This window comes from Falco punctatus (assembly GCF_963210335.1).
Source record: "Falco punctatus genome assembly, chromosome: 12".
Classification (NCBI taxonomy): Eukaryota; Metazoa; Chordata; class Aves; order Falconiformes; family Falconidae; genus Falco; species Falco punctatus.
In genome coordinates this window covers 23,400,277-23,427,982 of record NC_137592.1, presented here as the reverse complement: position 1 = coordinate 23,427,982, position 27,706 = coordinate 23,400,277, and the positions used below count along the sequence as shown (strand labels likewise).

The window sequence follows — 27,706 nt, the reverse complement described above, 5'->3', positions numbered from 1 at the left end:
GGCATCACCAGTTGCTTTCACACCTTCACCTTTTGGCTAGCATGTGCTGATTCCAAGTAGAAAAGGATGAAGTTGACTGTGATGCTGGCCTCTGCAAAGACTCGGCAGCTTGTGGCCACCACTTACGTTCAGAAGGCTCTAGTTTTTGCAAGCTACCCAATGAAACACAGCAATAGCCCTTGCCTCAGCTTTGGCATCACTGCCAGCAGTTATAAGAGCAGGGGGAGAAAGAGAAGTACGCCACCAGCCAAGCAGGAAGAAAAGGCTCTCATGCTAACCTCATTTAAGGCAAGCGCACTAACCCTAGCCCAGTGACACAAATGCCATTTGATGGAAAATTATTTTACTGCTGACACTGATGCCTTTGACAGCGGTGACCACAGAACGTCAGGTGCTCAAAAAAGAGCACTTTCACAAACACCAGTGCAGAGCTGCACACCAAAATGCAGTCTCCCCTCACCATTCAGAGGTCTGTGTCCCATACATTCAGTAACTATCCACCTATGGCATGGCCAAACCCTCAACTGCTGCAAGGAGATGCCTTCCAGCATCTCCTGGTCTGGCAAAACATGCTGGCCCCTTCCTCACACTGCACCAGCAGAAAAGCAGGTTGCATCTCTGTATGCATCTGAACTAGCCAGAGCTATGGCGTGCTTCAAAAGGCCCCCAGTGATCACCAGCCGGGGAGTGTATCCTCCCCGAAGCTGGGACACACCTCGGATGTGATCTTCGAAGCCCTGACACTGAATTTCTTATTTTATGTTAAATTTATATCTCACAGAAGTACAGCAACATATTTTCTTTATACTTCAATGTAATTTTCATGCACATTTAATGAGAATTTTAGGAAGAAAGATATCTTATGAAAAGCATGAGGAATGAAGTCTGCTTCTCCTGCTTGGGCATCAGGCTTGCATGTACCTCGTGTTACTAAATTGCTTTGAAAATCAAAAATAATTGACATTTTAAAAGACAACAGCTTTTATAATGGTGCAAAAAAAAATTCTGAGTATAAAAAAATGGGCATAAATAGAACCAAAAACTATTTCAAAGAGTGGAAAAAACATGCATTATAAAAATACCAAAAAAGTTAAAATGGACCCACAGCCTGTACCTGTAGCTGTGCTGGCCTCGCAGCTGACAGCTAAGTAGGACTGCAGCTTTCTGACAGTCAATCCAGTGTGATTCAAAGGCTGTTGCTGCAGCTCCCACTCAGGCTTGGAGGTGTCTCCCCAGAGCTGCTGCTTATTCAAGGGGCAGAGAAGAAAATACAGCTTGGAATCTGTAAAATGGCCTGCCGCTGCCGTTACACAGCACTCTTGAGTGTTTGCCATCAAGAAGGCCCTTGAGGCTGTTGTGCTGTGCCAGAGAAAGAAGAGGACAGCGTTTACTGCAGCTTGTTTTTCTAGAAGGTCTACATGCCTGTTTACAACCTCCAGAAGCTGTCTCCACATCTCCTATTCCTACGGGTCACAGCAAGGCTTTTCTCAATGTTTACAAGCTCCCGTCAAGTGAGTTCCCAGTTCATGGTCAGTTCCCTATGCTTCTTTTCAGCCTTAAGAAATCTTCTATCCCTCCTTAAGCCCTCTACACCTTTTTTTAACAGTGCCAAGGTTCTGCAAATGTCTCCTCTTGTGCTCCTCTCTTCACCACTTAAGACTTGCCAGCAGCAGGGTTGTTGCTAAGGATGCTATCCTTGAGAGCTATGCTGTTGGCTTTTTGTTGACGAAGGAAAAGTAACAAACTACTATTGTTCTTTGTTTAGTTTCCATGGCATCAAAGATAATTTTTCTTTGCAGTTCTGAAATGCCAAGCCTTTGTCTCTAGGGAAATCTGGTCTTCAGAAAGGCAAGGGCCTGGTATTTTGAGCCATGGAAGAATAGCTCAACTTCTTTCTGCGAGAAAAGCCACCACGCTTTACCTTCGCATAGTGTTCAGATGGCATAGGGGTGGCTTAGGGTGCATTTAGCAGATGTAGCCTTTTGAGACAGATGCATGTGGCTGGCACCCGAGCCTTTGGGAGATATGAAGGGCTGAGGGGTACAGGACAATAACTAAACCTGCACTTCTGAGCTTACCTCTTCCCTTGCTTCACTGTCCTGGTGGATGAGAAAGAAGTAAAATGTCATGTTTAACAAGGACAGGTGAGCCTAGTTTTGATGCTTACTGTGATTGTTCCTTGTAAGGCCACAATAGGAAACACAAAGCTATCTACACCAGACAGGGGTGACAAAGCAATTCTGCCTTGTAACATCAGGTCACGAACAAGAACACTTTGCCTTCAATGTTCATGCTTGCTTACTAGTCAGACCTTTCTCCGAGGTGCAGTTTCAGCACCACTACTGCCCATGAAGTTCTCCACAATGTACCATGCTTCCCACAACAAAACCACACTCCACTAACCACAGTATAGGCACAGGTACTGCTAGAGTATGGCATTCGTCCATCATTTTCCAACCAATTTCAGTTGTGTGGTTCAAACTGCTGGGCTACCAGGTATAGCAGCACTTAGCTATGCTTCTGTGCAGTGGTTCTTCTCAAAGACTTCAGTGTCCCTCCAGCACAAGAGTTGATGAGAGACATCTTTACAGATCCATGTGGACAAAGAACGTATTGTACAGCATTATTTAAATATTTGTATATATATCATGTCCAAGCACCAACATATGAACAAGAGGTGGTATCAGTCAGCATGACCTACAGCAGTAGCAGGTGCTGGTGGTAACATACCAGTCTTGCCCCTGCATGACCAATGGCATGTAAATAGCAGTTAAAGAATCATCAGGCTGGTGTGAAGTGATGGTGAAAGGAGGAATACACACTAACCTTGTACACTAGAGACATAATTCCTTTAGGAGAAGGACACAAAATATCTGCATGTTTCTAGTGTCTGCCAAGACCCACACTGTATATAGATGCAGGTCATTTCAGTGCACTTATCAGTCAGATTTGCCCTAACCTCTCAATGTTGAGTTTCAACACAGAAGGAGAACGGGTTTCTGTTCTCATCTTTTTTTTTTTCCTTGCCTTCTCCCAATTAATCCTGCTTTCCTCTGGATCTGCAAAGAAGGCATGTACCTTATTCAGTACAGCATAAAAGAGGAAATACTTTACCTCTCAAGTTCACATTCAAAAATGCAACCTACTTCTTCCTCCTTCCCAACCACAATTAGTTTTTAAATGTATAAAAAAGGCAAAAATAGGTTGTTCATGGGTTTTTTTCCTTGTTCTGTGGTTTCCAAACACACTGAGATTTCCATTCAATATAGATTCTTCCCCATTTTCAGGGGTGTTTGACCCAAAGAAAGACTACCTAGTAGGAGTTCATATCAGTCCAAAATACTAAATTGTTCAAAGTACAATTCATAGCAGCAGCAAGACTCCAGATCTCACAAAATATATCCCATTTGGAACATCCTCAAAATCATACTTCTAGGGTCTCAACATAAAAAAAGCTGCTCTTCAAAATCAGTGGGTTTGCCTTTTTAATTTACTTCTTAGGCAATCATATTTTATAAGACATCCCATTTTTAAAGTAGTGCTCTCCTTAAAACATTTTTAGATCTGTGCAAAAAAAGAAGCAATAATCTTCTGCCCCTTTTGTCCTCACTTGATCTAGATGCCGAGAGACAGGAAGTTGGTAACTTTTATATTTACCACAACAGGGTCATCAACAATTGCACAGTTTAGCATGACTGCCGTAAAAGTCTAAAGTAAGAACAGGTAAGTCCCAAAGGAACCTCTTTGGGGAAGGGCAAAGTAGAAATTTATTGAAGGTAACTTGGAACAAGCTTTGTTTGTCTTTTGTCTAAGTACAGATAAGGGTGTTTCTGCTTAGGAAGGTGGGAATTACTAAAGGAACGCCTCAAAAATCAAGCAGCAGCTAATCGCTAAAGCATATCCAAGAGAGACATTTGAAGGGATCAGGAAGAACATCTGCTCAATTAAGTAGTTATTTAGTGGGAAATTCATGTCATCCCCCTGCCATGTGCTTGATTCACTTCTGATACAATATTATGTGCTAGGCTAAAGAAACCAACAGCCTTCACACTCCCAACAGGAATGAGCAATTTTCTCATGGGAAAGTCAAAAGAAACGTTATGTTCTAGTGTGGTTTTTTGCTTTACCTTTAAATTCTTTAGCATGATTAAAAATGTTTACATTGGCAACTGCGAGTAGAAGGAAAGCATGTGAAAAAACAGGCCTGTATTAAATCAAGCACTCTTCACAATGCTACAAAATGCAACCAACAAGAATCAGAAAAGAATGGCAACTTAACAGAAACGTAACATCAAAATACTCCTCAGGCCTCCTGAAAGAGAAATTCTAGACAGCTTTTGAACCACAAGCCTGAATATGCTTTGCTAAAAGACAGGACAATCTAATTATACCAAGTTCTGGTTCAAAAAAAAAGAAAGAAATAAAAGCCTACCACAGAAATGGATGCATCTTCAGACGATTTATGGTAGAGACTGGAAATTTTTTCAGCACGCATAAGGTATTCTGCAGTCTTCCTTTTCACTGCTTCTCGACGAGTTGGACTTGATTCACCTCAATGGAGAAAAAGAAAAGTTATTTTTTCTATAGAGAGTGGGGTACTAAGTAATCAAAGCACATGACTGCTTTGATTCTACCTTTTTGATTTCCTTTGGGTTATTCATAATCAAACCTACAGATATACGTCTTATAAAAAGCAAGTACTATGATCTCAGAGTTTTACAAAAATAACAATTTAAGCTTTGCTACAGACTAAGGTAAATAAAAAGTCTTTCCTCATGTTTCTGTGATCTGGTATATGTTCCTATGGTAACATAAGTAAGAACTGAAACAAGCCACTGACCTAAACATTATACTCAAAAAAAACCTCAGGGAAGGCACACTAAGACATTTACAACAAAACAATAAAGAAATTTGTTTTTTTCACCTTATGTTTCTCATATGGGCTTTCCTAAGCATAAAGGAAAGCCAGAAATGCTATTAATAGCCAGAAGGCAACAAGAGAGACAACAAGACTCTTGCTCACAGTTTTCCGATGCTACACATGAAGAAAGGAAGCAGCATTTGCACCAACCACCTCACTTCCCAGATGGCCGAACCATGTTATGATTAGACTACCCAAACTCTTGCAAGAGGTTAGAATCCCACGACACCACACAAATTTTCTGTATTCACTCTAAAGCTTACAGTTTGCATTTAGACATTGACATCATGAACAGTATATTGTTATAATAGTCTTAATTCGTGATAACAACACCCAGCTGCCAAGCAAAGACAGTCAGAGACAACTGTCCCAGAAAAAGCGTGAACAAGAGGAAAGACTTCATACGACCCTGACAGGCTCTTCCAGCCCTAACTTAGACCATCCAAGACTTGCAGAAACAGCCTTGGCTGTGATGGGCTTCATGCACCAACAGGTGCAAGCCAGCACCTCTCACAAATCAATGCTCAAACAGGGCAAGGAACTGCAAGGATATCTGCCTGACAGGTATTCCACATGAAAGACAACGCAAAGAACAGGAAAGGTAATAAATTAAACATGCAAATACACAAACCCTAAGCAACAGCAGATAACAGAGACAATTAACGAAGACTAGAACTCATAAGACACTGATCAATGGATCATGAAAGGAACCTCTGAGTGTAACCTTGAAGAAGTTCAACTAGAAACTTGGTAACTGATAAAGGAAAAAGAAAAAAACAGGATTATTGTGGGTTATCAAGAATGAGCCTCGTAAAAAAAGAGCAAACTTATTATGGGATGTCTGAGGGAGAACTTACTGTGTAAATGCTTGCACGTAAAACATTGTGGGAGGCTTTCAGGTGGGGATTGTGGCAATGTGTAAGACATTGTGCGATGTTTAAAGGCAGGATTAACAGTGAGGAAATGGAGGGGTCAAGGTGGAGGAGTGGCACAAGCATGAGAAAACAGAGGTAGGAATTTCATGGGTTGATTGTGTATAAGCAGACTGCTGGTCAATATGCTTGTCTGACTGAGCCCTGTACCTGACCACCACTATTGGTCTTACCTTCTTATGAAAATCTGTTCCTTACTGTTTCCTGCATTAGTATGCTCATTATTCTCTGTGCATAAGGTGTGCCAACAAGTTTCAAGCAAGATAAGCAGGCAAGTCAGACAAAGCGTCCGAGAGCTGGACTATGGACCTTGGGGCCAGCTACCAGAGACACCTGAAGAGCAGGTCTTTTCCTGACCAGCAAATAGTTTGAAAGAGTTTGGACTGTTCCTGCTGCCCGTGGTTACGCAGGTGTCTGTAAAGGCAATATCCATCTGCCTGTGTCAATCTGATGTCCGTACAGGGTATGTGTGCACATATGCAAGCCCCCCTCAGAAATTTGCACTCGGCTTCACTGCTGGTAGGACCCAAAGAAGCAGTAAGCTGCAGCCACATCTCTCCAGCAGCTCAGGGAAGGAGGAATTGCTCTGATCCTTCAGTCAGCCAGATCTGGCTATCTTTAAAACCAGCTGCTTAATAAAGAAGGAGCAGTTGTCTGACTGTTCAGTTTTCCCAGAGCACCTTCTAGATGGCAGAGAACAATGAAAAACACGAAGTACAAGGTCTCTTCAGAGAGCTCTGCTGTAGGCTCTCAGAGCTGCTGCTTTCCTCCCGCCCCACACAAGAGAAAATGAATCGCTGCTCTTGCTTTAAACAATCCTTAGAATCAGAGTGTGAAGAAAGCAGAGGCTCTTTCCACTTTATGTTGACTAGTAGCAGACCATGGCATTTTGACCCTGTTATAAAATAAAGACTCACCCTTCCTTTCATATCATGACTCCAAAACTACCTAAACGCACAGAACCACCACACAGACTCCACCAAGAGTAAATAGAAGAGATCTGCAATCTACCCCAAGCTCTGCTCTAAGTGATCTACTATAAATTTTATTATCCACCTCACAGTAGGAAGGAAAAGTGATTGTCACCTCCCTGGACAGACACACAGAGCCCTGCTCTGCAAAAAGCTTTGACTACATTTGGTCTGGGAAGAAGCTGGACAGTCAGAAATTCCAATACACAATATTATGGATATGTACCAATTTCACAGTTATTTCTCTCATTTTAAAGACAGAGGGAGCTGTACCAGGTCCAGCACCTCTAACATCATCCTCCACTTAGCAGGACTCTCCTGGTGAAATTCCCCTAGATGAGACTGTCAGTCTTACTCCCATCTAGGATTAAAAAAAATAACAACATTCAATTGTTTGAACTTGGATTTGGCTTTATCAGAACTGAATAGATACACAGTATTTTATAAGCGTGTGCTGCAATTTCTTAAAACATGACTAATACTCTTGCTTTCATCTCTCCACTTAATCTTGCAGCTCCATATAACTTTCTTGTGCCGATCGACTGGTGATTGCCCACATTCACTTGGACACACCAAGTGGCACTCAGGGAAAAAAAGCCATCTGCACAGCAACAATAAACTCTTCAGCCACAGCATTTTCTTCAAGCAGACAGGTAGAAAACTGCTAGGTTACTGTCTAAGGCTATCATAAAAGTCAAGCTTACTGCTTAATTGTTAGTTATATGTATTTAGTTTGGATGTTTATTGCCTTTTTTCAATGCTTCAGTAATTTTACAGTAATTAACACAAACAAGCTAGGAAGTCCCCTTAGAGCTGTCTTTGTTCTCCCTACTTTCACAAGACATTAATTTCAGTTTTCCTTCTACTTTTCCTTCGTGAGTAATCTGTTAAATAACATTTGCAAAATGTTCACTCATTACAATCTTCAGCCATAAAAGAGGGTGTGGATTCACAAAACATTCACTCAACAAGTTCTTGCATCTTATTTGTTAATAAGATCATTAATGGTTTAAGTCTCTGAATACTTCAACAGTTGTATGTTTGAGAATTAGATTTATGGAAGTAGGATATTCTTCACGTTAGTTTAACCAAGAAAAGGTAAAAAGCTACATTCCAACATAAATTCCCATTTAAACAGCCAATATCTCACAAAAATCTGTAAAGAAATGCAGGATATTAATTTTTAAAATAAATAAATAAATGTTACTTAAAAAGCCTTAAACACCGAGTGATGAGTAATAATAAAGACCCCATTAAACTAAAAATAATCTTTAGCATTTATGTCAAATTTCAGGTCATAGAACTCTTCACTTAAAACCAAATAAATCACTAAAACACAGTACTAGAACAAATCCTCGTATTTGACAGATGTTAAAGCTGTGATGCAGACTTTAAGCATATGTTTTTTAAAGGCAATATTACATTTTGCTACGGAATAGTGGGTTTAGTTATGCAAAAAGTGTACTCTCAAAAGAATCAACTAATTTATTCCTAGTTAAGAACTTTTGATTTAAACACTGTGTGAGCATATTGAGCTCCTATTTCCATTCCGTGGTTAGCCCACAATAATCGAAAGAGGTATCTCTCTTTAATTACAATTTAAACTTGAAAGGCATTTTTCTTTAAATGGCAGCAAACAGGAAATGTTTAAACTGTGTCAAAGCCTTTGATGAATCTTTACAACTGCTCATAAAAGATCATCCTGCTTAAAATAATATTGATTTTTCATTTATTTTCCTAGATACTAGAAGATTTACGTTTCATCTGATCAGGATCAAAGCTTCTCCCAACTCCTGATCACTGGGATTAAATCAGCAATGTCATTTTACACGTTTAAAAACTATACTGCTAAAGCAAGATATAAAAGTGTAGCCAGGCTGATCATAGAGACCTTAGAATGAAACCCCTCAAGATTCCCCGTTTCTCTCTCTGCATTTGCTACAGAGCAGCTGTGCCTCACACAGATTCACATGAATGAAAATATTAAGGCAAGAAACCACCCACTTAGTTTATTTTCCATATGACTTTCCTGTAATTATTTTGTAAACTGTTCACACAACAATATATAAAAACATCTGCAAAAACAGGTAATTAATGTGTCAAGCCAAACTAATGCATTTTTTATGGTGTCCATGCTTCGTCAACTGTAATTATAACTCTTTTTAAGCAAATGATGATGTGTTTGTTGCAATGTGCAAGTGGTTATTTTAGATGCTCTGTTTACTATTACTGCAAACAGAATATAAAAACTCTACAGCTACTCTGTCGCACGTATAAGCCTTCATCTACACAAGCACAAGCAGGCTGCTCCCTCATTTTTCCAAAGGCTTTGCCTATTTCAAAGAAATAAAAATATCTTAAAATGAAAATTGGCTTTGGAAAGGCTGACCAGGCCACCCACTGACCAAAGTAACAGTAGCCAGGATATTAGGACAGCAGCCAATAATTTAAAATTTGTTCTTTAATTTTTATTTCTAAGGACAGCTCAGCTACAATATATTTACCAAAACAGACGTTCCTAACAACATTCAAATGATCTTGAGAGTTTGATAGAGGAAAACCACAAATATCAAAATAATTGTGCCACTGAGTTCATCTTGTGACTTGCCTGCTTGTTTTCCCATAGTCCAGTGATTTGAATGAAAAATGCAGAGAAGCAGTATTTCCACGTAGTATGTACGTAGCAGTAGCATCTGGGAAACTAGCAATGTTTTTGTCTTCTACTCAAATCTCCTACTCACACCTCACAGCACCTCAGAAAAGTACATATACCTTTGAGAGGTTAGCTAACTGTTGAAGTGGCAAGCGTTCGGTTCAGTTAACTGTTTATTCAGGCACCCAATCTTCTGTAATTCTATCATATACAAAAATTATTTATGTTCAGATATTAATCGCAAAAAGCTGTGAAAGGGGGCCATATCCAATAAACCCAAACAAAAAAAAAAAATCTGGGCAGAAAGGACCATGGGGAAAAAAAATCTGTCCTTTTCCCTCAATCTGGAGTACTACTAACAAAACACATCTCAGATGTACAGAAGTGCTGTCAAACTTGCTCTGGTCCTTAACTATTATCTTGATGCATTTATCTCACTGGATGGTAACAAAGATAGCTGTAGTCACCATTTGCCACTAACATATACAACATCCCACATTCAGTGAATCACAGTGTATAGCACCCACCTAGGAACTCTAGACATTCCTTCCTTCCTTCCTTTGTGTCTGACCACCTCCAAATCATCCCCTACTGGGCATTAGAGATTTTCCTCAGGAAGAGCCAATCTGTCAGAACAGCATTAGTACACTCCCAACCTAACTAGCTGCTTAACCAGTATGTGGATATTTCCACAGAAAAGGTAAGGCTAAAAAGTTAGCATCACCTGTCCCAATCCTCTGTAACCTCCATATTCTAAATCTTCCTGCTTTTCTCTCAAACTTACTAAAAATATATGTGGGCTGCCTTTATTTAAAGAAGATATCAGAAGAGATTTGCTCCAGGAAGGAATGTCCTCTTGCAGAACAGGCTACAAGGAACTTGTGGGAGACTGCCTGTTGTGCTAACCCCAAACTCCATGTTCTTAACAATTTAAACAGTAAAACTTTCTCTAAATACTGAAATCTTCAATGAAACATTTATAATTGCCAAATCTAACAGCTATAATACCTTTTTTATTTTTAAAAGTTTCTTTATCTTCTTCACAGTCTTCCTGCACATATCACCCAGCTGGATTGCTGAATTTTTCAAAGAATTGCTCTCTATAAAAATGCAAGGGAGTAAGCCTTAAAAGATTTATTTCTTCTCACAATGAAAAGAGGTTTAGCAGCACCTTCCTTATTAGTGGGTAGCCCAGCTGTTATTTTTGCCTAATTGGTTCAAGAGGACCTCTGTTCTTCTTAGGGCAAACACTTCTTACATCATGTGAAGCAGACTCCTTTGTCCATATTAGCCAAACAAAAGCTCAGGCACACCATAAGTGACAATGCGGCTCATAATCCAGCACACATTTGTGACCACTTTGGACACAGTTTTATAACCCCAAAATTTATTTCAGGAAGGGGGAGAGCTGCTGATTTTGGAATGAGTCTCTACCAACTTTCACAGCAGAGTGGGTAACCTTTAATTTTCAAACAATTACTTAAGTGAAATGTGGCAGGTGCTGTGGTAGAGGGACACTTCAGCATCAAGGAAAGATGCTATAGATTCTAGCAGCAGGTGGCAGTTTGGAATTGTGATATAAGCCAGCTAGCTCATCGTCTCCAGTATGCTATATATAATGATTAGTTCTTTTGAGGTGGTGGCCAAATTCTGCAGCTGAAAAAAAAACCACCTGTAAATATTAAAAAATAAGACCAACATGAAGCCCATTATGGTAAAACAGTTTGAAATGATCTTTTTTCCTTAGCATTTTGAGAAAGTCAAAATTTATTGAGATGCACCACATTTATCTAGCAACCAAGAAGAAAAGCCACTTAAACCTCTCATGCTGAAGCACAAATGTGTGACAGTGAGTGAACGCATAAGAAATCTTCTTCCAGCTTCCCAGCGTGCTCATAACTATTATGTCAACATTTTATACGTAATCTTCACTGCAGGTTGCTCAAAACACAAATCTACACTGCCTATGAAGTTACCAATTCTGCATCCTGTAGAAAACATAAGGTTACACATCAGTGGTGTAAATGTCCAGCTAAATGCCTCTCTGGAAAAAACAAATGTTGGCATACGTGCCAAAGTTAAGATTACATAGATTAAGAATGCTGTGGGTGAAATGTATTTGAGTGGCCAGTAAAGCAGGAGCGAGTAACACTCAAGATAATATGAAACATAACTTTCCAGAAATTCTAATCAACAAACATCTGTTTATAGAGAAATTCCCATGTTAAATCCACAAGGTGGGGGGCAACTTGTCATGTGCTGGTGTGACTATCTGGCAAAAAAAAAAAAAAAAACCGAATGGTCACACAGCACGTACCTTTTTTTGGGAGGAAAAGCTGAACTTCCCATCCATCTGCTAAAGCTCATAGTCTTCAACTGCAAGTTACTTAACCAAAGTAAGAATTCACAGTATGAGAAATACTCTTAAACACTTCCCTGTAAAACTACACATGCAAAAAAAAAAAAAAAACACCAACCTTGTGAGTGCTGCATGACAGAAGGACAAGTGCTGGCACCCTAGCACAGATAAGGAAACAAAATGGTGACAGCAAGTCCTCCAATGCAAGCACCCCAGGAGGAGAGCCACTGACAGTCGGAGCATGGAAAGAAGTTACACAGGCCACCACCACAGAAACGAGGAAAAGATTTTCCAAGTTCTCTACACTCTTCTTTCTCACATAAAAGGACAAGTCCAAATTAGAATTAGCAACCACAAACATTCCCTGTTTCAGAGCAGAGGGAACGCAGACACAGAAGCACCTACCTCTTCAAGTAAGAGCAAGTTACTGCAGTTTGAAGCATAAAGTATTACAGAAAGAAAAGAAGAAAAAAAAAAAAAGACACGAAAAAACAGTAATAAGATTCATCCTGATGATCTAATAGTATCATATCTAAGTACTAATATATTTCATATGTGCTTTTATATATAATACTATGGGAAATGGTATCTTTCCATGAGCAATCACTAAAATCTCTGAAACAGAAAAGCCAGTGACAGACCTTGTAGAGATCAAACCTATACTAGTCCTTCTACACAGCTCTGAAGATAGAGAGGCTATTTTAAGATACTGGAAAGGAAAAGAGGGAAAGAGGACAGGAAGAGAGAAAAGAAGGATGTGAAAAGAGAGAAGCTGTATATGCAAGAGCTGGTGGGGGAGTGGGTGGAGAAATCAGAGCACTGATTATCATGCAGCATCATGCCCTTAAACGTATCTATGCAATTTTTCTATTCCAGCTAGTAATTTGCCTCAATTCACCTACAGTGCCCAAGGCATTTAATTCTGCAGCCAGAGACTTCAATTTTCTCACCTAAGGACAGAAGCTGCAGTGTAACCTAGATCAGTCTGTTCTGTCTACACTGAATGCTGGAAGAAGCATGACAACCCCACCAGGTCTTCTGATGGGAGGTAGAAACCCCACATAGCAACAGTCAAAAAAAAGATTAATGCACATAGCTGCAGCTAAGTGCTGGCTAACAACAGCTGAGATAAAAGGCTGTGCAGGCAGGAATGTCTGTCAAAGAGGCTGGGCATAAGCAGCAACCTGGCAAGAAGCTGCTATAAGGACAGACTCCGAAATCTTGGAAAGGTCAGATCAACACCAAGCCAATGCAGCTAGCTGTCTCCCCCAGAAAAGGGAAGAAAGAACATGTTTAAGACGCACCTCATCACATATTTATTCATTCTTTAACAGCCACATGCTAAACCACCACATTCAGTCATCTCAGCATCACGCCCTACATGTTGGCTTACAGGTATTGCTACAATTCACCTTAACATGTACTGTAAGGCTCTAAGCTGTGCAACAGGTACTAAACCCCAGACCTTTACCAGCCTCTTGGTGCAGCGAAGTCTCGCAGTTCAAGTGGAACTTTGCCTTGAGTATTCCTTTACATAGCTGAATCTGATTGTATTTATACATTAACCAACTTCACCATACTTTACCGGCACACATTGCATTTTACTGCTTTGCCACGATGAAGTGTCTAAATGTAGGACTTCTGCGTATGGAATAACATCACTCAGGGTGATCCATCCAGCATCTACTGCAGAGCGATGGATCCTATAGCACTAACATTCTGAATATCTGTGTGGCCTGCAATAGGCTTGGAAGCTAACACATTTTAGTCATGAACAGCTCATAGCCCATATCAGCATGGGGTTCAGCATCACTGGCGGTACAATGGGATTAGATTACTTTTTTTTTTTAAGCAAACCATAGTATTTCCAACATCCTTTCTTAATCTAGCTGCTTGTCTACAGACAAGTCCTGTCCAAACATCTAACCTTCTGAAACAGCAGCTGTGATTCCAAGGTTCTGTGAAGCACTACGAGAGAGGGAGCACTGCTTAGAAAGCCCAACCCAAACAGTCCTACAACACCATCACAGTCCAACAGCAGGAAACAGAGACAGTTTTCAGCTCCTTCGGAAGGAATTGGGGCAGGAAATTTTTGTCTTTACACTTGCACAGCCTCAGTGGAAGTGTAAAGGTGCAACAGCTAATAAGGCAAGTGATGATACACTATAGGAGCACAGAGGTCTGAGATCAGGGCAGAGGGGAGAATTACAGTTCCATCAGTCACCCTGTCATTAACCTTTCCCTGTGGGGCCCATCACAACTCTAAGGGTTTCCCTGCAGACATCAGCTCACACCTCAATGCATCTTCTCAGAAAACAGGTCTGTTGCTCCAACCAGGCACAGCTGCTGGGTAGCTCAGAAACTGCCTGAGAGATTGTTACTCTCCGTAAGAAACACTACTCAGAGGACTTACCAAGTGAAAGGAATTTAAAATAGCTACTGTATTATAACAGAAGTTTATATTCACATTTCTTATGTGCCATTCAATGAACAAGCAAAGATGTTTTTCACTCTGGAAGCCAGAAATGCACTCACGGAAGAGCCATGACTGTTCCCTTTTTCATAAAGTACTGTCTTCTTGGCATTCTGTCAAGCATGCTCCTGTTTGCATCCCTGGCTCCATCACAAGTTCAAATCATAGCCCATCATAATCCCAGTAATTAGACACAAGTTGGTTTGTTTTCAGTATATCCAAAAATATCATCTAGTTCTCCAAAGTATTCCCAGCATTTCATTGTATATGCATTTCTGGGTTAAAAGTCAAAGTCATTTTAGCAAGGTTCCAGTAATTTGTGTAATTTTTGTTCCAGCTCTGTTTACTGGATAATCATTAAAATAGCACGAAGCAGTGCAAAACTGACATTCACAGCCTGCTTTCAAAGACACACCAGCAGCTTATCTAGAAGTTGTAGATACCCAGTGTAAAACACAGATACATACCTGGAAAACAGTTCGCGGCTGCTGTGACTTAAGAGGCACCATATACTTCATGCAACAAGGTCCATGCTGCCTAGCTGAACCAGCCCCCTAAAACAAATAGCCATTGTGCTCAGCCACAGCTGTTACACATGTGAAAACACCCCAAATCTCTAACAGAGTAAATGGATCACCTCCCTTCAGATGTTAATGTGACATGGAGCCTTGTAGGTAACATACCAGCAACGAACACGTTTGCTTTCTAAACCACATAGAAAAGTACAGGATCTGTTCTACATAAATTAGACTCACTGTATTGTGAAGTGTTCTTGCTTCATCATGTGTCTGAAGTTACTGAAATCCAGCAATAAGCAATCGTGTTAACTGTTCACAGCTCAGACAGCCCATCCCATAATGGATATAACTTGAGAATGGCTGGAGTTGGAAAAAGAGGTGCAGCTTATACAGACAAAACTCCCTCCTTTACTACAAAAAACTCTTTCCATAATTTCACCCTCCTGATCTATTCTTTCCTAACATAAACTACACCTTAGGCCAAAGTTAGGGAAAGCCTACTTCGCATAAAACAGTTAACTTCCAGCCTAGAAGTTGGTGGCTTGCTATCGATTAGTGCATTTTTTTCCATCATGAAGCCTGAAGCAACACATTGACCTCAAAGTGCTCTGACATGCTAGCAAAACAAAGGAACAGCTATAGATGTGAGCCAAAGTTTCTATCCATTGGTATACTGAATATGCTCCAAAAGGCAGATTCAGATTTCAGATGGTATCAGCTCCTGAGGAATTGTTTAACCATCCTACACAACCCTTACATACCTGCCTCCCAAAAGCCTCAAAATCCTGCACACAGCAATGCCAGAAAACAGGAGAGGGGCAGCAGAATCAGTACATATTCAGAGAAGAAATTATGGCAGCTATTCCCTCTCACTGCATGCGAGGGAGCTCTGGTATAAGTGAAACAGGGAGGTACAAGAGTTACAGGTAGTTCAGTGGCAGTCCAAGGGCTCTACCGCCAGTCCAAGAATTTGTTATCCTTCCCACTGACAAATGTGTTTAATATTAAGTGCATGTATGGAGCAGAAATAGGCCCAAGATTTATAAAAAGCAGATGCCCAGAGTCCAAGGTATACACTAGCCTCTCAGAGGGCGTACAGCGTTCATTCCCCAAGTGATGTGCGTATTAGGCCTTTTGTCAGGATTACGAATAGGACATTAAAAGATTTAATACTAAAAGTCTGCAAGATACTAGCAGAGCAAAACACGTATGCACCTTGCACAGTATAATTAACAGCACCATACTTCTGAGAGCATGCACACACAGCTGGAAACAAAGTCAAGATAGACATTTCTTTGGTGTAATCATACGCAACATCTGCCTCGTCTAGCATTAGTGCCATCAGCTCAGAGCTGGAAAGTCATCAGGAACATAACAGGCTCAAGTGTGTTCCAACCACCTTCACGGAAGCCAGCTACTTCAAACTAAACACAAGCCTATAAATTGCAGTAATAAACTTACTGGTACAGCACTTTGACAAGGCAGCCTTAAGTAGTAAGGAGATCTTGTACCAAGCCTGAAGGAGCGGCTGGCAACAGAGACACCCTTACATTTCAGATACATCTAACCAGCTTAGTGGCTTCACACTTCCGAGGTAATAATGAGAAAAGTTTCTAACGCAGAGGAGGGATGATGTTTGGTTTCCCCTCCCTCCGGGTACTGGTTACATTTCCCGAGTCCAATTTTTAGGTGTCAATTTCTATTTTCTTGGTGCCACCACGTGGCAAAAATGTGTATTGCCATTTTACATGCAAAAGCCACTTCCACTCCACTCTAGAGGCCACACATTCTGCAATGGCTGTACACTGAAAGGTAACGTCATTTACACGTGTGTAAGTATATATGAACACTGTGCTTCACTTCCAGATATTACAAAAGCTTAATTATGCAAAATAGACTGAAAATAAGCAATGGCAGAAGACCAGAGGCATTTTGTAACAATTGCACCATCCTTATCTTTGAAGGGAGCTCATTATTATCCATGTAAAATACATAACCAGGGGTGTTTAAATAGCTGAAGTGACTAGGTTAAGGGTTTGGGTTTTTTTCATTGCAACATACAGTGAATAGTCACATACCAATGCTAAACATACCACCTTCACAAAGTAGCTACATCAAAAAGTGCATTACAGAGTTATTTGTGGGGGTGCGGGTGGGGTTGGGAGTGCGGGGTGTTACATTCCTCATTGATCCTGAGAAGGCATGTGTTTTAGGAAGGCATTTTAATTAGCCCTGTCACTATAAAGAGGGCACCAAAGTGTCTCCCTGCCAGCTTGCAGAAGCTCTGAAGAGAACAGGACACAAAATCAGCTGCGCCTAACCAAATCTAGTATAAAAGCCCAGTAGAAAAGGAACATTGATTTGCTTTCCACCTTCACAGCCATGCAGGCTAACAGAGAGAAAGGAGAAAGAAAAGCTGACTGCTAGGAACTAGCCTGTGTATATTTATGTTCCCAAGGGAAAACATGCCAGCTAAAAAGCAACTCATTCCCATTATTCCCTCTCCTGTGCTGTACAGATGCAATATAAGAGACTGCATGGAAGTTGCAGGTGCTGACTACACACCTCTTCAGCCATCAGAAACACCTCCACCTGCACGCGCACACACAGAGGTACCACCACTACAAATTTATTAACAACCCCCACTGTACTATCTAAGAGGCATCAGGGAAACAGGGCAGAATATCATACTTTCCTAAGACTGAATTTTTTCCTTGCCTGAAAAGCATGGACACCAGTGGGTGAGAGAAAAGGATTAGCAGTTATCTGAGGTAGCCGGATGAGTAGCTTGCCAACAGGAAAGAAGCAAAAGTCCTTGGAGGAAATGTTAGCAAATGCAAGTAAAAAGCTCAACCCACTCTAGTTTAACAAGTGAGCGTGCATCAGTTGAGCAAGTCACCCACAACACATGAAAGAAAAGCCTTCCACAACTTTAAGGTAAACATATTACCATAAGAATTACTGTGGATTCAAAGCCAACATATTTAACCGCTGCCACAACCCAAGTATGCATGCATAGTTACCACAGCTTAACTGATGTGCAATAGCCTGACTTGTGTTCATGCCCTAACAGTTTAAAACTGCTTAAAAAAGACAGCTTTCTGAAGCTGAAACTTGAACTGTCAGTTTAAAACTGCATCATGGCAGCCTTGCATCATGGCATGAAGACAGCAGTGGTTATGACAAAACAGGATATTCTTCAGAAGACCTTAACTGAATGGCATACCCATCTAGGAAGAAGTGTATTAGCAAAGAAAGAACAGCTAGGCTCTCCAACAGAAGGACTGCCAGCACATTTATCATCAGGAATGAAAAGCATTTTGACAACATGGGCTTTAAGGAAAGATAGGATGCTATTTGAAAAGCCACAACAGGCAGCAAAGCAGCAACCCTACTGACATCACTGGGACTTGAAAGAGGTGGACTTACCCTTGCCAAAAAAGTATAAGACACTTCAAGCAAAGACTATGCATGTACCTTGGCCCACACCTCTAGCTTTCATCAGTAACCTGTCCATTATTTTTTGCCAGGCCCTGTTAAAGCAGTTCAGCAAATAACTTCTACTCCTAGAACTGTTCAGAGGGACATCATGACATGCATTATACCGAAATGCAGCAAAGGCTCCTGTTTGTGTGTGCTTTGTTACATTAGCATTGAAGTTCTGATCGGGAACAGCATAATGCATCTGTGCTGTACACCGTCAAACAAAGCCACAATTCTAATCTTACTCATTTGATCTGTGTGTGACAGAAGCACAATACACAGACCCTGAATTCACTCCAGGAAAGAACAAATCTTTTCCTGTCCTTTATAGTTTTAAGCCATTGTTAGACAAAATGCAAATACATGAGGTTATCACTCTTGATCCTCAAGAGCTAGAGATGGAAGAGGAAAAAATTGTTCCCTGACTGACAAGGTGCAAGGAGACTCCACAGAAATTTGTATATAGTTGCATCTGGTCAGTTAACAACAGCTTTTGTAGACATACATTGACACACGGAAGTCTTTTGGAAAAAAAAAATAATCCTGTTCTGTAGCAGTGTAGGCATGCAAGTTTGTATGCATCCTTTAGCCAGAAAAGGAGAACAGTTTAGTGGAAGAAGCAAAAGGCTGTGAGCCAAGAATAGTTCTAATCCTGTTGTGATTGGGAAGTTAACCTGAGTCTGCCTCTCCCCATGCGTAAAATGGGGATAATTAATCCTCACTTAACCATGTAAATTAAATAATGTTTCAACAGTGCTGCAAGTGCCACATATTAATTAATGCCTAGGTAATAAAAAAGAAGGAGGCAGAAATGGAGCACTTTGCTGCTTACCTGCAAGTTAAAGGTTGTGCCGCAAATTTAAAAGAGGAGATTTGGCACTTGGAAAATGAGACCCTAAATTATCATTCAGTCTCAGAAAGATTTTTTCTCTCTCTCTCTCTCTTTTTCATATGCACAGCACCTATCAAGCACATGAAAGCCAGGCACACATCATTGTGCAATTCGTATCACCTCTTTGCAATGGAGTAAGCTGATGTTAACCAAGGAAACCCCATAAACAAATACATATAACCAAAGGTAAGGCAAACCTAATGGGAAGATCCATACCTTGAACACCTTCCAGAAGCAGATCAACCCCCTTTCTATAAAAGCTGAAAGCAGTTTCATAATCTTCTTCCTCCTCTTTCTTCAAGGCCAGTTTTATCAACTCGCCTGCTTTCTCCAAGTAATCTTGTTTGCCAGGCTTGGGTTTTAAGCTTCCAGTAAACAAACTATGGCTTTCCCTCTCTCCTTCGGGTTTGTTCCACTCCTGCTCAGGTGCCAGTGTGCTTTGTACTGGGGGTTCAGAAGTAAGGCAAAGGCCAACAGCTCTGCTGGGAGAACTTTGGTTGGATGCCATTCCATCATCTAACTCAGCAAGAGAGTCTACATCAACTGTCAGAGAGATCAGGTCACTGTCACTGGAGAAGCCTGGAAGTATAGTCAGAAAGACATCCATTACTCTAGATTCCTCATATACATTACCTCCAAAATTCTTTACCTCATCCAAAGATTTTAGCTGTCTTCTCACTTATGCAGCTTCCCAAGACTGTGCACAGCAACTCCCTGCATGTAAAGCTGTCTTTAAAATTATTTTTTAGTACCTATAGAAACATGGTTTTTAAAATTAAGATACCAGCTACACAGAGCAATTGGTCTTCATTTTAATACTGGGAATGAAGAGACCACCACCTAACACCCAACCTAAACTTTCAAAGACTGCTCACCATTGTGCTCCAGGAAATTACAAAACTAATCCTTTCTGTGTGAGTGCCATTAGAAAAGTCAATCAGTAGAATCTGAATTACTGTTGCAAGAAATCCCAACATACTGTTTTAAATCAGTAAAATGAAGCATTCCAAAACCAGTAAATTAGCAGCTTGGATTAACACTGCAACATGCAGCACTAACATCTACCATGTGTAGTCTTCTTCCTGTGCCAACACGTGGTAAAATGAATTAGCTTACACTTTAACTAAAATTCGAGATAACGCATTCTATTTTACAATCACCATAAGGTAAAAGTATATATATTTATTGCAAGCTGACTTTCAGTAACTAAACCATGGCAACTTAGCAGGGTTATTTGGAAATAAATGGCAATAAAGGTATTTTACACCTACACCATTTCATTCTGTAAAGACTAGCATCCACAAAAAGCATTCACTCATAATTATCATTTTCTAATAATTTAAATTCCACAGATGTAACGGAAACAACTTCTAGATCTCACCTCCGCATTCCGACTGGCTCGTAAGTGTCACATCATCAAGCCCACTTAAATCCTTCCGAACTGAAAAGGACAAGAATGACAAAAATGTTTCTGACATCCCTTTGTACAACAGATTAGATGGTCACTTGCCATCAAAATGAAAGGGCATGACGCTACTACAGGTAAAAGTACATAATATGAAACTGCTCTTTGTCAGGCTATCAGAGATATCCATTTGGTAACACGCCATTAAAATTGTGGCAGTGGTATTAGATTTGCTATTTCTCACTGCCTCCGAGGTTAAAAAACAAAACACAGGTGCTTGCTTGGGGGGGACTAATTCAAACTTCAGCACTCCAAATCACCTCATTTCAATAGCAGCAGCACTTTAATCCCTATTTCTCACTGCTCTAATGATTTTAAGGAGACTTAAAACAGGAGAGCCTTCAAAGCTGGGACATACACACTAAAAGGGGAGGGGGGAAGGGGGAAGATAACAGGCCAGATTTCAGTCTCAAAAATGTCATTCCAGACTAGTACCCTGCATGAGACATATGGAGCAAGCCACAAATTTGGCAGTGCCACCTGGATATCAAGTAGCAGTTTGTTTTATCACCTTGGCACATGTACCCACTGAGGCAATAAAACAGGCAACAAGGTCAAGACATTTAGCTGTTTGTACACACAGAGAAAGCAATTTCTGAGCTAAAACCTGGTGTCTGTTTTTTTCTGTATTATTGACAGTCAAGAGTTTATCCATATTATCAGATAAAGCATTCAGACATCTTCAAAAAGTATGAGGCAGCTGCAAGGACCTGACTCAAAGGTAACTCAAACTTTCTTTTTGATTTTGCAATTCTGGAGTCAGAGGGAGTTCACAATTTATGGAAGAGAAGCAGGAAGGCACTATAGAAATACTGCTTTTCTAAAAGCTAGTGAGAGGAAAAAGGCATGAAGGAGAACACATTACCAGCCACTCTTTGTCTGAAAAGCAAGCGACAGTGATACTTGGTGACACAAGACTACTTGAGAAGAGGCAAGGGTGCACAGAAGACAATGCTCCTGATCTTTTCAGAGGGACATAAAAATAAAGTGGCCATGCAGAGAAAAAAGTGCCTGTGCAGTCCTGCAAGAAAGAAGGCAACCTCACAACAGAACAGTTGGAGGAAGACAGAAGATTCGTTAATTACTGTCTTAATAATGGGCCATTCACCTGTCTAATTGAGGGACAGCAATGTCAAGTTTGGGTGTGGAGGACTGAGAATTTATGAAATAAAATAACATTTAGGAGTCCAGTTACTTGGTTCAGTGAAGAGAAACTGCTAACTAAGGAATGTATAGGTGGAAGCAGAGCTGACTGATGACAAAGGGTGCAGACAGAATGAATGGAAAAGCTGTGACAGGGGTGTGCTGGACACTCAGATTAGATAAATTAGAATGCATCCACACTGCATATTTCAGACAGACCCAAGTTCTCCCTACACTCCAAACAAAACCGCATTTGATCTTCTTTTGCAGCCAACTTTACCAGAAGCTGTATGAACACAGCTAGCATGGCACAGAGCCTGAGCTAATAAACTTTGCTTAAGGTCAGGTTTAGAGCCCAGGTCTGGCACCACACAACCATAGTCATGGGGGTTCCAGTCAGCCCAAGGGGCAGGAAGAGTCTGAACTGTATATGCTTATTTCTGGGAAGATAACGTAAACATGGTAAAACATGAGGAGGGAAGAAAAAAAGAATGAAAAAAAAATAGGTTCCCAGTGAATTCCTCTAAAGAATTTGGCAACTGGTATAGAAAGACTTTTGGAGAGGAAATTGGACATTTGAACATTATCCCATTTACCCAGAGAGGAAGACAGAGTGACTGTCAGGAATATGAGATGAGTATGACAATGCTGAAGTTGAACATGAATTCCTATACTTGTCTCCGTCTTGCACGATTTCACCAGTTATATGAGGAATAAATGCAGTTTCCAAAAATTGGTGGAAAACCTGGATAACCTGGCCTCTTGAAAAGCAGGTTTCTGTGAAAGCCTTAACTGCCAAACTGCTTTTACAAGCAAGACACCTATCGCTTATTTTGGTACAAAAACATTTCTACTACCATCAGTTTGTATCTTCTACCATTAATGTGCAGACATTCTGCAAGATGAACTTTGTCTGAAAGGAACAGATAAAAGTGAGAAAACACAACCAACCCTTATAAGCAAACACCAGCACCTGTTAAGGATTGACACTTCTCAGTACAACAGCTTGAAGGACCAGTGCCCATGTGGAGGCCCTTTCATGCTCACAAAAACTGACACAGTGAACTAGTCACAGTTGACTATGATAATCAGACTGGGGAAAATTAGATGCAGGCAGGATGCCCCGAGGAAAGGCAGGGAGAGGACTCAGAGCCGAGTATTGCCACTGCCATCTAGAGGCCTTAAAGACAGATGTTTCTTTCTGTTCCTAGTCTCCCTCCTCCCCCAAAATTTAATTTCAAACGTAAGAAAATATGAGCTGGAAGACACATAGGTTTTTAGAAAATACAACTCCACAAAAGTCACGTTCGGCATCTGGAAATCCTGTGCTCTGTTGTTGCAAGTATCCCCTTAAAAGCACTCCAGCCGATTCAGAAGGATATCAAAGGATTTTTCTACTTTACAGCATTTTTTCCTTTCAATATTTTATCTCACATAAAGGAAGTGTTTTTCTTCTAAGAATTAGTCCCTTGTGAATAGGGAATAGAAACGTTCATATTAAGCATTTTTAGAAGCACTTTTTCCTTTAATAAGGCACGGTGTAAAGTGAGTGCATTGTTAGAATCAGGAATGTTAAATTTCACAGAAATAGTGCCCTTTTAAAGCTAGTTACTACTATTTATAATAACTACCCTCTGTATTTAAACAGCTCTATAACCTTCCCTTCACAGAATGAAATATTGTGGAGGCAATTAGTTCATTAACATCACAGAAGATACTACAAAACAAAATGCAAAACTCACTGCCCACGTAGAACATATTATGCAACTAAGCACAAAGTTATTGACACAGAGAGATCACAGTGGCAAGTTACACATCCTCAAGCAAAAAATAAACAAACCAACCAACCACTATTAGAAAACACAACTCTTATTCAAGCAGAGTTTCACCAAAGCAAATTCTATGCCAGTAAGACCAGAGGAAATTAAGTAGTTAAGAAAAGAAAAACACACTCCCAAATAAGCTTAGTAAGTATTTGTATAATAATGTGTATTTACACGTGAGCATAAAACAGTTCCAAAGGAAAATCTGAAGGGCTGGAAAAGAATTTCTTAGAAGTCACAAGGATCCAAGCATACCTCAGAAATACGTAAGTATCTAGAAGACTGCATGGTTTAAGCTAGCTAGCTCAGCCTCCAGAGGCAGGCACGAAGCCCTAGCACAGTATATATTTGGGCTGACTGACCCTACCTTACACTTATACTATTATTTAGTGCAAGTGAAGTGCCACTAAAATTACTTTACATGTGGCATCCAAGCCAGCATGTACATCTTTACACTGTGCTAAGGAAATGCAACCATAGGAAAAGGGACACACCTTCCATTGGCATAGCACAACCAGAAAACATTAGCAAATTAAGGAAGGTATTTTCAGCCTTCAATTGAACATAGCACGCACTGGCTCTAAACACACAACCTCTCAGACTTTAAAGAATAGGGAGACTTTCTCAGTAAACGAAAACTGCCAGCATTTTTTAAGAGACTTAAACAACTTGCTTATCTCTCCAACCCCTGCGGTAGGCTTTAACATTCACCATGCCCGTATGTTCACTCCATTTTAAAATAAGATACCAACTATCTTCTGGATTTTACTAAGCACTGAAAGCATGGTGACACCCAGAGCCTGAACAGCTGAATGAGAACCCTCTGAGATGAATGGAGGAGTTCAAATCTTAGACCTATTTTTCATGCTGCAGGCAAATTCAGACACTCATTCTTGTATTTATTGATCAATCTGAAAACTGTTTTAATGTCTGCAAATTTTTACAGCTTAAGACTTGGGTCATGATTAGTAGTGACCATCGCTACACTGTTTGCCCAACCTTTTGGAAGCAGGCAGGATCATGTACATATAAACCAGAGGGTTCAGTTCAGTTAGCATCAAAAGCAGTTCTCTTTGAGCAACAGAGCACTAGGACTTCCAGAATGGACTAAAACACCCAGAAAACTTCCTCTTAGAAGCAAACTTCCAGCAGTACAGACAGAGCTCTGCTGAGCTCAACTTCTCTTTTCTTAATCCCAGCTCCAGCATTTCTGTCATACCAAGCAAACAGAGACTGGATGTCAGTGCTCCTACAAACATGGCTCTTGTCGTTAACGTGCTGCTTTAAAACAGATGACGCTATAAGGTTACATGAGAAAAGCAAGCAAACCTTCAGAGCTGCAGTCAGACAGGTTGTCAGTCAGAGAGTCAGACAGAGGTTCAACAGGACCAATCAATTCGGACCCATCATGCACCTCTCCACCCTGAAAATAAAGAGGGAAAGGAATTATTTAGCCAACGTGCACAATGGAAAGTCTCACTGTATAGAAGTGAGAGTCAAAATTCAATTTTCTAACCAGTGAATGCTCCATTACTTTAGAGTTAATGCGTTTAATTAAACTATATAAGCCTGCAAAATAAACAAGGGCTTTTGATTAGGCCATGTCTTGTCTGGGTGCCACAGACTGTCCAGGTATCTAAACAGTTAGCCCACTGCAGCTTCAGAGCCCTGAACCATACAGGCTGCAGCAGGTTTGCCTGTAGACCCCAGGGTTTAGCAGGGAGAGAACAGAGATGCTCCTGCTCTCCTGCAGCACATGCAGCCTGTGGCCTTCAGGGCCCTTCAGTGGCGTTCCCAAGCTCAGCAGATCCCTCCCGCACGCCTGTTTGCCCATCAGACTAGTGTCCCCACCATGACCCACTACCTTGAGTTCAGTCATAGTCAAGACTGAACAAACAGGGAAGACAAGGCCATCCCAGCATATAAGGAGGACATTATTCCCTCCCAAGCCTGAAAGAAATCAAAGGTAAGTGAAATAACAACAGAAGCAATTAATTGTACTAGAAATCACCTAAATGTTTCTTTTAAATTTCTGATTTGCATCTCAGCTGCACATTTTCCATGCAACTTTAATATGAACTGCACCATTTCCAAGGCAGTGTTACAAATGGGCACTAGTAATCTCCCTTGAACTAGCCCAGCTAACCTGCTTTTCGCACTACCCAGCCCATTTTGCTGGAGTATATAGTATACAGATACAGCACTCCCTTCACTTGTTTCTACAACTTCATTGTCCAAGTCCATCTCCCCATGGGTATTTTCACAAAAACCTGAAACAGAACAAAACCACCCACGAGCGAAGCTAAAGGACCCAGGACAAGACGGTGACTGATCGAAACCTAGGGCTTTCTTGCAGGAAAACATGGCACAACATCAGCTAACAAATGAGCCTAAGTTATTAAACCTGCATAACTCCCCTTGTAGACATACCTGCTCTTACAAAAATTAATGTCTTTCCAGTTTTATTCATTCCCATGCAAAGCCAGAAAAGGTCCATTAGAAGGCTACAATTGATACCTTTGTTAAGGAAGGGAAGAAAGCTCTAAACAAATACCCAAAACCACAGGAGTATTTCCAAAGAACTGAAAGAGTGCAAATGCAAATAAACTGAAAAGCAAAATATTCTAACTCCGTCTCCCATTTATCGTAGCCACCAAACCTTAAAGAAAGTTATTTTAAGTAAATAAGTCTGCAATAACTACATCATGAAAACAAGTGAAGATTTTTAAGCTTCGCTGCAATTTTGCTTTTGCATATGTATCATTTAAATATACGTAACAATTAATACACTTAAGTCCCATCTCAGCCAGATGAGTTGCTATCATGTTTACATGTAAATTTATACTTATGTGTTTGCAGAATGTTAGACTAAGCTACTGAAAACAAAAAGGTTTGAAGGAACTACTGAAAACAAACTGCTTCAGATGTAATAAAGAGGAAGTTCGGATCAACACATTGTCCTAAAATACGTTTTAGAGAATGGTTCTTACAACACTGCACAAGCAGCATGTTTTTACTAGTTATATGCCAAATTTGTTGTCATGAACCTGAATCCGTAAAAGGCCATAAGAGAACAGTCTATACAGTCTTCCTTCCTTTCATTTAAACCACAAACATCTACATAAAACACAGTGACAGTATTTTAATAACTTCCCCACTGAACACCTGGATTTAGTATCACAGATTTTGCTCACTGTTCAATAAACAAAAAATCCAAATCCCTTCACCTGAAGTTCCTGTAAAACTTTCCACTTTGTACAGGTGTGGCATAGGGTTTTTTTAAAAGCCCCATTTCTAGAGTGAATGGAAAACTCCCAGTCACTTCACAAAGTATGTCAGATCAGCTCACTGTCACTCCGCAGTTTATTAAGTAAAGCAGAATCAGCACTATACTTTATTCATATCAGTAAGAAGCAGATACTTATGCAAATACTAACAAACCTTAAAAAACTCTTCAAGCTGTTTGCTGTTATAGAGAGCAGGGATATTGGCAGAAAACTGCAGCAGATCTTCAGCACATTGCCTTCTTTCTTCAATCACAGTTTCATCAAATCGCCCTGGAACAGACACACAGATTGACAGTTTTAGAAATAACTACACATTTATTTTGCAATAATAACTACCACACACACCAAAAAAAAAAAAACAAAACCCACCACACAAAACACACAAACCCAAGACAAAAGCAACCTTCTGAAGACAATGCCCTGAGTCTATGAAAGTCGTTCCAATGCTTCAGGAAGAACATACCAAGTCTTCAAACTTCCTATTCTCAATTGTCCCTAGAGTCCCATCTTCTGCAATCCACTCGGATGATGAAAGCTGGCAGCTACAACAAGAATCCTTCACCCTCTCATCGTAAGAATATGTGAGGCAACACTCTTGATTAGCCAAGAGACACTAACGGATGTCCAGTGTTATCTAACAATAAATGATACATGCACAATTTGACAATATGCCAGTCAGTGTCAGCCTTGGTTACGGCCCAAATCCTGTAAGGAGCTGAGCAATCTTCACATATTCTCAAGAACAACGCACAATATGAGTGGATAGTAAACGAAGTATTGCTAAAA

At 40.4% G+C, this 27,706-nt stretch overlaps 1 protein-coding gene across 11 annotated transcripts in view; it reads right to left on the bottom strand.

Annotated features, from left to right (window-relative positions):
* RPS6KC1 (ribosomal protein S6 kinase C1) overlaps positions 1–27,706 on the bottom strand; it is a 205,683-nt gene that overhangs the window by 155,617 nt on the left and 22,360 nt on the right. For 8 of the 11 annotated variants that reach the window (XR_013931480.1, XR_013931481.1, XR_013931482.1 and 5 more), the window contains 5 exons: positions 27,075–27,190; positions 24,963–25,056; positions 20,584–20,643; positions 19,419–19,781; positions 4,433–4,551 (listed from right to left, as the gene is read on the bottom strand). Coding sequence is in view for 8 of the 11 variants with exons in the window: in XM_080408435.1 (XP_080264561.1) it covers positions 4,433–4,551; positions 19,419–19,781; positions 20,584–20,643; positions 24,963–25,056; positions 27,075–27,190 (752 nt within the window). In the remaining 3 variants the exon portion in view is untranslated. Of the gene's footprint in view, positions 1–4,432; positions 4,552–19,418; positions 19,782–20,583; positions 20,644–24,962; positions 25,057–25,497; positions 25,584–27,074; positions 27,191–27,323; positions 27,497–27,706 lie in introns of those variants that run through there. The other 3 variants (XM_080408442.1, XM_080408436.1, XM_080408437.1) reach the window with 3 other exon arrangements.